The sequence below is a fragment of the Megalobrama amblycephala genome, linkage group LG6 (genome assembly GCF_018812025.1).
Source record: "Megalobrama amblycephala isolate DHTTF-2021 linkage group LG6, ASM1881202v1, whole genome shotgun sequence".
NCBI lineage: Eukaryota > Metazoa > Chordata > Actinopteri > Cypriniformes > Xenocyprididae > Megalobrama > Megalobrama amblycephala.
This window is the reverse complement of record NC_063049.1, coordinates 32,477,754-32,488,745: the sequence shown is the minus strand read 5'-3', so window position 1 is coordinate 32,488,745 and position 10,992 is coordinate 32,477,754. Positions and strand designations below refer to the sequence as shown.

General features: G+C 34.5%; 1 protein-coding gene across 1 annotated transcript; it reads left to right on the top strand.

The window, feature by feature from the left end:
• Positions 1 to 3,065: 3,065 nt before the first annotated feature.
• mmadhcb (metabolism of cobalamin associated Db) lies at positions 3,066 to 8,655 on the top strand. The gene is made up of 8 exons (XM_048194092.1): positions 3,066 to 3,178; positions 3,787 to 3,825; positions 3,969 to 4,107; positions 4,301 to 4,518; positions 5,394 to 5,502; positions 5,812 to 5,942; positions 7,746 to 7,832; positions 7,915 to 8,655. The coding sequence occupies exons 2-8, from the start codon at positions 3,817 to 3,819 to the stop codon at positions 8,107 to 8,109; spliced, it is 888 nt and encodes a 295-aa protein (XP_048050049.1). The 5' UTR covers positions 3,066 to 3,178; positions 3,787 to 3,816; the 3' UTR covers positions 8,110 to 8,655.
• Positions 8,656 to 10,992: the final 2,337 nt, after the last annotated feature.

Genomic DNA, 10,992 nt, shown 5'->3' with positions numbered 1-10,992 from the left:
TCCATTCAGTGAGTAATGAAATAACATTACTTTACATTATCATTATCAGTTATCAGTTTACCCCTGATCCATAATAAAAAATGCAGTTCAGTTAAACACATCTTGCTGCCTCATCTTGTAAGGCAGCATATTTTTTCATCAGAAGTTCTCCTGTACATGTGTATAAGTATTAATCCACACGATTGTTTGTGAATGAGACCCATTGTCATGCTGAAATAGATAAGGGCCTTCCAACTCCTCCCAGACTGCTCAAAAAAAAAAAAAAAACTCATGTAACTGCTCTAATTTAACTGTTGTTTCTACTAAAAATGAGTATTGTCAGCTTAACTTAATAAGTGTTTGTTTAGTCAACTTAACATTGCTGAGTGAAATGCACAAATTAATGTTGACAGTTATTTTTTGAGTGCATTTAGAGCAAATAGTTAACCCTTGTGCGGTCTTCGTTTTGGAAGTACACTCAGGGTCTTCGGGGTCTCCACAGACCCCAGGCAACAAAATGCAATTTTGTAATTTTTTAAACAAATGTAATTTTATTCTGTTTATTAATGTTTTTACTCCATGTTTGTGCAGGAGGATTTATCATATTTATTACATTTATATAAATAAATTTAAAAATATTTTTTTAAATAGATTTTTGTTCAAAAACAGCTTTTTATGTAAAATTCACTTTATAAAAGACCCACATTTCTAAATTTCATTCATGGGGTAACATGGATAATTTTACATGGTTTAGAGTAACATTTTTGCCCATCTTTTGGAAAATGCAGTTATAAAAGTAAAAAAACTATCATTTTTACCAGTAGATGGCTGCAGAGCTCCACTATTTGCTATGTGTTATTTGACTGACTGAAAGACATCTTTTCATAAGTTTTTTTCAGTTGGATTCATATCTAAATATTCTGAAATCACAATTATAACAATAAAGCCTACTTTTTGTCAAAGTTTAGTATTTTTTGTAATGAAAAAAAATAGTTTTTCAATATTGTTACATTATGATGAGACTCCACTTAGAAAATGGACAATATTCATCCTCAAAATCAACATTTTTGAAAAACTTATTTTTTTCAGTACAAAAAAATGCTAAACTTTGACAAAAAGTCATTTTTATTGTCTTTTATTGTCATAATTGTGATTTCATAATATTTAGATATAAATCCAACTGAAAAATACTTGTGAAAAGATGTCTTTCCGTCAGTCAAATAGCACATAGGAAATAGTGGAGCTCTGCAGCCGTCTACTGGTAAAAGTGATATTTTTTTTACTTTTAAAACTGCATTTTCCAAAAGGTGGGCAAAAATCTTACACTAAACCATGTCAAATTATCCATGTTATCCCCCATGAATGAAAGTTAGAAATGTGGGTCTTTTATAAAGTGAATTTTACATAATAAGCTGTTTTTGTATTTTTATTTATTTATTTATTTATATAAATTTAAAAGATATGACAAATCCTCCAAAAACTGCACAAATATGAAGTGAAAACATTAATAAACAGAGTAAAATTACATTTGTTTTTTAAAAAACAATTATTTTGTTACAAAATTACATTTTGTTGTCTGGGGGTCTGTGGAGACCCCGAAGACCCTGTATTATGTAACAGTGACAAATTCAAATGATTTGTATTTACTAAAATTTTGTCAGATTTACTTGAATTTCTTTTGTTCATTTCCTTTGTACAAATTACTCAATATAGTTGCCTGAAACCATTTGACGCTGCTTTTTTAAGTAAATCCAAAAATTATTATTTTTTTGATTGTGTTGCAAAAGAGTTGAACTCAAACAGTTCTCTAGATCTCTATCATCACTGTACGGGTAGCATAAAGATAAGAATGGTCTTCACTGGAATTAAGGAGCCATAGCCAAACACACTTACAAGAAAAGGCAGAATGGCCTGTCTATTTCTCATTTGATATCTAACAGAAACACATTTCTCTCTAATCCAGTTTTGATAGCCTAATTGAGAAGCTGTCATGAACAGAATCGTGTGCTGTCAGATGTGGAGACTGTTTCATCATGACTATAGTTTTACAGGAGAGGAAATGACATACTGCACACAAGGTCATTGAGCCTGAAGATTTGGATTTTATTATGGTGGTTTTTGGTTTTGTAAATTAATACATTTCTAAACAGAATTTTTACAGAATTCTAGGTTTATGTTCATTTATAGCATTTTCATCACTACACACGTTTGACATTGAAAGAACAAGACATCTTAGGACATCTTTTGTGTTTTTATCATGAGAAAAATAAGGCAGCCAAGTGGCCAAGTGCCACTCAAAGAACAGGGGAAAACCTGAAGCTATTTAATTCCATTACACTTCATTTGAGTAAGTGCAGTGCTGCAGTTTTTAACTGTGTCTTTGTTGAGGAGAAACCCTTTGGCTTTGGTACAGCTTTTAGATATTGAGTTGCCACATGCTCATAGATAGGACTGACAAACGGTGCCTGGTAATGCAATTCACTGCTTCAGGGTGACCTGGAATGTCCTCAGAGTTTCGGAAGAGCATGCGAGGCAGTGAAAGCCTTAATAGGGCCCAACAAATGCCCTCCGTCCTTTACAGAAATGGGCTCTGTTGCTGTTTTTAGTATTGGTACATATCACAGCTGACCCATAATGTATGAAAAAATGGACCAAAAAAAAAAAAGAGAGAGAAAGAGAGAACGAAGCACCCTGCCAGTGAGATGCTATTATGTTTGTATTTGCATTATGTTTGTCATATTGTAACACTAATCAGAAACTCATGTAATGCAGTGCTTCACATATAATGTTCTTTCAGCTCATTTGTCTATCAGTATCGTTTCATTATTCAACAGAATAATTTGTTCTTTTGTTGTTTGTTTAGGATGGACCATCTATAATAGTCCAATATATTATTAAGCCTTTAAGGATTCTTTAATGTATTTGGCTTTTATTAATGTCAAAAGCATTTGGTGCAGCTTACATTTGCTAAAAATACTACAGTGAAAATGTCTATTATAGGCCTTTGCTGGAATAGAACCCAAGAACGATCAAGTGAAACATTTTCTATGTTCTACGGACATCTAGTGGAGCTGTAAGGAATTTCAAGGACGTTCTTGCGTTTGTCCTTTACACGCTGCCGTTGTTACGTAATCATAAGGTTAAACAAGACTAGCTGTTAGCAAGCTAACAGCTAACACACATCAGGTACAGAATTCAGGTAAGAAGAAATATATTTGTTTAATTTGAATATCGTTATTACGCATCTACAAAGAGAGTACCAAATAATACAGAATACAGGATATGTTTCATCATTATTGGAGTGATTATTATTAAATTTAACTTTTCAACATTTTAGCCAATGGGCTAATGAGATATGTCTAAATAACAAATGTGTCATTAGCTGTTTACATATATTTAATCTGTTATTACATTTGTTAGAATTGGTTGAAGACCTAATATTTTAGTTTTTTATAGTGGTAAGTTGTATTCTTTCTTTATTGCTCTTTTATGACCTCTCTGTAAGTTGCACAACAGACAGCAACTGCTTTATTACACCTTGCATTGAGCAGATTATTATTGTTTTGTTCTCCGTAATAAGAGGAAATATTGTAACTCAGGATGATTTTAACAAAATTTGCCGTTTCTGTGAAGCTTTATTAGGCTGTTCAGTTCTTATGTAAATATGAACTCTTGGACACATTGCTCTCACACATGTTTTATCCAGCTCAGAATAATAATTATTGTTTTGTCAGGTACCTAATGAAGATTTGTGTATGTGTGTGTTTTAGTATTGTCATGTGACTATATTTTTCCCCCCAACCTCAGGTGAATTGTAAGCAAGCGAAGCCCAACAGGATGACCAGTGTAAGTACTACTGTAAACCTAGTATTTGCAAGGTGGATCCAAGTAAACAACAAAATCTAACATCCAGATTACATGTTTGTTATTGTTTTCCTGTGGTAGAGATGTTTATAGGTGCTGTATAACTGCTTGCTGTGTTTTCTCAGGTGCTCTGCAGCAGAGCTCGGCTGGTGACGTACCTGCCAGGGCTTCACGTTCTAGTTCATCGTGTTGTTGGAGCCAGATCTTTCTCTGGGGCATCTGGCTCAGATGAGCCACACTTAAACAACACAACCCCTGACGTTGGTAAATGAGTGTATTCCTCTTTAAAATGCTAAAGAGGCAGATGTCCTCCAATAAAAGACAATTTAGTAATTGCCTTTTCAGGTAGACTTAATTACAAAATATTTGACATTTACTGTTGTATCATTAGTTGGATGTAATATAACTTTTGAAGGGTGTTTTCTAATGGTTTGTGTTGGTTATTTAATGTGAATAGCACCCAGGACAGTGTGGCCGGATGAGAACATGGGCCCATTTGGGCCTCAGGATAAACGCTTCCAGTTGCCGGGTAACGTGGGTTTTGACTGTCATTTGGAGAGTCCAGCGGAGCAGAGGACCACACCGATCCACAGTGTGATGCCAGACCTCTTCACTGCTCAGTCCAGCAGCGAGAGGCACAACTTCATCCTGGCCCACTTCATCAATGAGCTTCACGTATGATGCTTTCAGAAAAAAACAACAATCTGTATTTGGAATGACGGAATAAATAAATAACTAGTAAAATAGTAACTTTATTAATTGTTGTGAAGTTAATGCTTAATGCATTAATGATTTAACGACAATTTGTAAAACAAAAGACTTCACTATCATTAATAAAGTTATTTTATATATATATATATAAAACATTACTAGTTTGGGATCTGTAAGATTTTTAAAATGTTTTTGAAAGTCTCTTCTGCTTACCAAGGCTGCATTTGATTGATCAAAATACAGTAAATTGTGAAATATTATTACAATTTAAAATAACCATTTTCTATTTGAATATATTCTGAAATGTAATTTATTCCTGTGATCATTACAGCATCATGATTACTCCAGTCTTCACATGATTCTTCAGAAATCATTCTAATATGCTGATTTGCTGCTCAAGAAACAATTATTATTATTATTATAATTATTATCATCAATGTTGAAAACAGTTGTGCTGCTCAATAATTTGAGGAAACCGTGATACATTTTTTCATGATTCTTTGATGAATAGAAAGTTCAAAATAACAGCGTTTATTTGAAATAGAAATATTTTGCAAAGTAAAAGTTTTGCTGTCACTTTTGATCAATTTACTGTATCTTTGCTGAATAAAAATATTATTTTCTTTTAAAAAAGATCTTTCGTTAAAACGGCAAACTTTTCTCTCTCTCTCTCTCTCTCTCTCTCTCTCTCTATATATATATATATTTATATGTGTATATATGTGTGTGTGTGTGTGTGTGTGTATATATATATATAATTAGAGAGAGGGGGAGAGAGAGAATAAAATACTGTGTGTATATATGTATACATACACATATGTTTTTTTTGTTTTTTTTAGGAAAGTGATAAAACTTCCACAGCACAGAACATGGATAAAGCAGAGCACTATTTTGATAATTCCAGTGTGGAGTGTGCCATTCAGTCTTGCCCTGAATTGCTAAAGAAAGGTCAGTATGCTGCTGTTTTAGAGTATTTGAATTCATCAGATTTAACATGGACTTGTTATATTGCACTCACTGTGACTTTCTGATGAGGTTGTTCGGTTTGTATGGTGTAATGTAAAATATGACCACAAGAGGGTAGCATTTCCATCTGTATTTTAGGCACTGACTGTTGTGGTTGTTATAGATCCCAAAATGTAACATTGTTTTAGTTTGTAATTACGTTACCTATATTTATTCTTCCGTTCTGTAGTATAGCTTTCGTATAGTTATTATTTATTCATATGTATGTACCCTGTTCATCATCTAATTCAGATTTTAAGAACATGTTCCCCGAGGCGCCGTCAACTGACATGATGGTGGTAACTGTGACTCAGAGGACACAGAACGACATGACGGCCTGGACAGAGCAAGTGGACCAGGAAAGGGAAGAGCTGCTGGCTAAAGTAAGTTGATCTAGTTGCTTGACATGATTAACATGGCATTTTTATTTTTGAGATCATATAAAGTGCATAAATCATGTTATTTGCAATTACAATACCAAAACGCATATCTGTCTACAGAGAGATATATGCTACACTATATTGCCAAAAGTATTGGGACACCCCTCCAAATCATTGAATTCAAGTGTTCCAATCACTTTCATGGCCACAGGTGTATAAAATCAAGCACCTAGGCATGAAGACTGCTTCTACAAACATTTGTGAAAGAATGGGTCGCTCTCAGGAGCTCAGTGAATTCCAGCATGGTACTGTGATAGGTTGCCACCTGTGCAATAAGTCCATTTGTGAAATTTCCTCACTACTGAATATTCCACGGTTAACTGTTAGTGGTATCATGACAAAGTGGAAGCAATTGGGAACAACAGCAACTCAGCCATGAAGTGGTAGGCCACGTAAAATCACAGAGCGGGGTCAGCGCGTGCTGAGGCGCACAGTGCGCAGAAGTCACCAACTTTCTGGAGAGTCAATAGCTACAGACCTCCAAACTTCGTGTGGCCTTCAGATTAGCTCAGGAACAGTGCTTAGAGAGCTTCATGGAATGGGTTTCCATGGCCGACCAGCTGCATCCAAACCTTACATCACCAAGTGCAATGCAAAGCGTCGGATGCAGTGGTGTAAAGCACGCCGCCACTGGACTCGAGAGCTGTGGAGACGTGTTCTCTGGAGTGACAAATCAAGCTTCTCTGTCTGGCAATCCGATGAACGAGTCTGGGTTTGGCGGTTGCCAGGAGAAGGGTTCTTGCCTGACTGCATTGTGCCAAGTGTAAAGTTTGGTGGAGGGGGGATTATGGTGTGGGGTTGTTTTTCAGGGGTTGGGTTTGGCCCCTTAGTTCCAGTGAAAGGAACTCTTAATGCTTCAGCATATCAAGACATTTTGGACAATTTCATGCTCCCAACTTTGTGGGAACAGTTTGGGGATGGCCACTTCCTGTTCTAACATGACTGCACACCAGTGCACAAAGCAAGGTCCATAAAGAGTCCTGACCTCAACCCGACAGAACACCTTTGGGATGAATTAGAGCGGAGACTGCGAGCCAGGCCTTCTCGCCAACATCACTGCCTGACCTCACAAATGCGCTTCTAGAAGAATGGTCAAAAATTCCCATGAACACACTTCTAAACGTTGTGGAGAAGAGAAGAGTAGAGGCTGTTATAGCTGCAAAGGGTGGGCCGACTCCATGTTAAACCCTACTGATTAAGAATGGGATGTCATTAAAGTTCATGTGCACATAAAGGCAGGCATCCTAAAACTTTTGGCAATATAGTGCATATAGATAGATTGATTATTATATATATATATATATATATATATAATTATTACTGTACACACCATGCGTAACTGAAGCTGCTGTCAGAGTAGCTCATGCTGTCAGTTATCATATTTTAGCCCTTCTCTATGACTTTGTATTGTCCTTGAGGCAAGGTTTTTGCGGCTTTAGTGCAAAAAAAATCCTTCAGATCATTGTGTATGAGAGGGAGATCTTTGTGACTTTGGCAGTCTGTGTTATTTACTGTTATTGTCTGGTTCATATCAGTGTGGAGTTCCTGTCTAATTGGTTTGGGGTCATGCTGTGGGAATGCTGCAGGGACTGTATTATTTTCATGCTGTTGTTTTTTTGTGAGCTGCTTTATTCAAAGGAAAGATTTATAACTGAACATGTGCCAAAACAATGTAAGCTAAACCGAATGGAAACTCCATGTCATTCATTAGAGTTGAATCAATGATGATTATTGTGTTGTATGCAGTTTATTGCAGGTGCAAAGGAGATATGTCATGCTCTCCGAACAGAAGGATTCTGGGCCGATTTCATAGACCCGTCATCTGGACTTGCAGTAAGTCATATAAATGTATACAGAATTTTTCACACAATACAAAAACTGTTGTTCAACTTTTCTTAATCTTCTCTGTCCTCAGTTCTTCGGTTCATACACGAACAACACACTCTTTGAAACGGATGAAAGGTATCGGCATTTAGGTTTTCAGATTGAGGACCTGGGCTGTTGTAAAGTGATTCGACACGTAATGTGGGGGACGCACGCTTTTGTGGGCACACTTTTCACCACAGCTCCACGCAACAGCCAGATCATGAGGAAGCTACAAGGGGACTAAAGTTACTTAGTTAAAGATGCTGTGTGTCGCCATGGGAACACTATCAATATCTCAACCAAACCTCACTTTTGAGCTGAATAACACAATGAAAAACACACATCCTATAAACCATTTAAATGAAGTTGCCCAATGACTGCTGCTGGAAATGTGTATTTATTTTTGTAAAACAAACAGCACTTTTGGTGTGACTTTTATTTTCAATGAGTGTTCTACAGAGGGAAGTTCTTTGTCAAATGTCCAACATCTCTCTATTTCTATCTGCCTCTTCCTCTATGTTGCCTTTCCTGACCTGTACTACAGACCTCAAAGGAACTAAAATGTGACAGTTGTAGAGATGAATTTTTTTTCTGCACCATTGCTCAATCTGTATCTGCATTTGGTCATTGTCAATTTTTTGTTGATGGTGGCTAATTCATACATTAATTAATACATAAATTATACATAACCGGTTTTGTTAGTGATCAAGAGCAGTAATCCGTTAATTTCAGCATTGTCCGTTTTAGTCATAGCTCCATGACAGGCACAATAAATAATATTTAAGGAGTATCACTGGTTGTAATGTTGCCTTATTTTTGTGTTATTTTGATGCCTTTTTAAGTAAATAGACTTGGTAATGACTGAATTGATTTTATTTGACCATTATTCATACTTTTGTTCATGATGAATTATTGGTTCTTCAATATCAGGTGGTTTTCATAAATGGCTTAGTTTGGTGAGACTCTAAACACCCAGCAACGCCATTGCTTGACGGTGTATTCAGTTGAAAACAAGCGTGTTCACAGGTCAAGTAACTAGCTTTTTGCATAGTAATTTTTCATGCCTGAGAATTATTATTTTGAGCTTAAACAGATCCCTTTAAACATACCCCAAAACAGAGTTGAAAATTAATTTGCAAACATTAAAATAGCCAAAAAAAAAAAAAAAAACTAATATATATATATATATATATATATATATATATATATATATATATATATATATATATATATATATATAGATGTAATTACAATATTAATATATAAATAATACACTAATGTTAAAAAATTTAGAGTCGGTAAGATTTTTAATTGCTTATGAAAGAAAAACAAAAATATTTGATCACCAAGGCTGCATTTGATTTAATAAAAAAACAGTAAAATCAGTGATATTTGTGATAGCTTTTTACAATTTAAAATGATCTTTAGCATATATTTTAATATGTAATTCACTCCTGTATTTTCAGCATCATTACTCCAGTCTTCAGTGTCACATGATCCTTCATAAATAATTCTAATATACTGATTACTGCTCAAGAAACATTTCTGATTATTATCAATGTTGAAAACAGTTGTGCTGGCTTAATATTTTTATGGAAACAATGATTAAAACAAAAAATCAGGATTCATTAAATAGAAAGTTTATGAATCTTTTGTAACATTATAAATTGCTTTATTGTCACCTTTGATCAGTTTAATACGTCCTTGCAGAATAAAAGTATTAATTTCCTTAAAAAAAATCATACTGACCACAAACCTTTGACCTATGTGCTGTGTAAATATACATAGATATGTAGATGTTGGCTATTGAAAGTTTATTGGTATATAAAAACAATACACTATTTCTGTGCATCAGTTACTGGATATTTAAACAAAAGTGGTGTCAATTAATTTAAAAAAAGTTAAATGATTTAGCCAGTCTCTAACCTAAATGGTGGATGTTTTGGTTTTATTAGCTTGAAGCGATCAAAGCTAACAGCTGCTGAGGTCAGTGTCTCAACAGTGTCATTAGAATTCATTCAGAAGCACAACAGATGGACTATAATCATTCTTCTTTAAACTCTGACATGATACCATTATTTAGGCAGTTCTTCACTCTCCATTAGCACACGGGTGTCAGTGAATTGTGTGTTTAAATCATGTGCCACTAAAGTAGCTCAGTCCTTGATGTAAAGTCACACTAAAGTTCTATAAAGGCTATAAATAATTTACTTTTTTAACATAAGAATTATATAAATACTTCCATGGTCATATGTACTCACAGATTTTAGTGCAACAATTTAATTCTTCTATAATTAAAATGCAAATGTTTCTTTACCTGTGGAGCTTTTTAATTATTTTATGCAATTTTGCATTATATTAATCATTTTAATATTTTGCATTATTATATCAGATATGGTCATTTGCTTACATCGTTTTTCAGTCCTTTGTAGAAAATTATTATGCAAATAATTTTGTGGCAAGTGCAGTATGGTTTGCTTCTTCTGGTAACCAGCATCTGAAGATTTCATTAAAGATAAGTAACACAAAAAATCTGTTATAATGTGTGGTGTAATCAAAGTGTGCGGCTGATCAAAGACAAACTGTGTGTGTTTTTAAAGACAGCAGTCATCATCACCCAATGCATGTCTGATTGACATGGCTATAAATTAGATGTAATTGTCCTGCCAAAACTTGTTTCCTTCCCTTTGTTCATTGGAAAATTCACTCTTAACTGTTATGGTTATTCTATTCAACAATCTCAACAATATGATTTTAATGTCATCTGGTCCTTTTATCATCCTAAAGTATATTTATAAATGACCTTTGTGTAACTTGTGAGGAGGCTTCCGTTTCCATTTCTCAACTTCACATGCTGCTTCACTTTTTTTGGTTGACAGATAAGTACTGACCTGTTGACCAAGAAAATAGTTAATCAGCTTAACACCAGACAATCAGTGTTAAATGTTTCTGATCTTTCTCACAGCTTTTCCTTTGATGTTGTTGTTGAATGTTTACTGTTGAACTCTTTCCTAGTAATTTGCTTATTTTGTTGTGAATAAAACCTAATAAGCTACATCCATACTTTTATTTGATCTTTTTGAAGCAGGGTAAAATAAGGGGCCATTTACGCGACACCATTTTCTAC

Excerpts from the sequence above, each read along its gene's own strand:
- mmadhcb (XM_048194092.1), top strand. Across the intron at positions 5,503-5,811 it reads CCCTGAATTGCTAAAGAAAG|ATTTTAAGAACATGTTCCCC; the intron begins GTCAGTATGCTG and ends CATCTAATTCAG. Across the intron at positions 5,943-7,745 it reads GGGAAGAGCTGCTGGCTAAA|TTTATTGCAGGTGCAAAGGA; the intron begins GTAAGTTGATCT and ends TGTTGTATGCAG.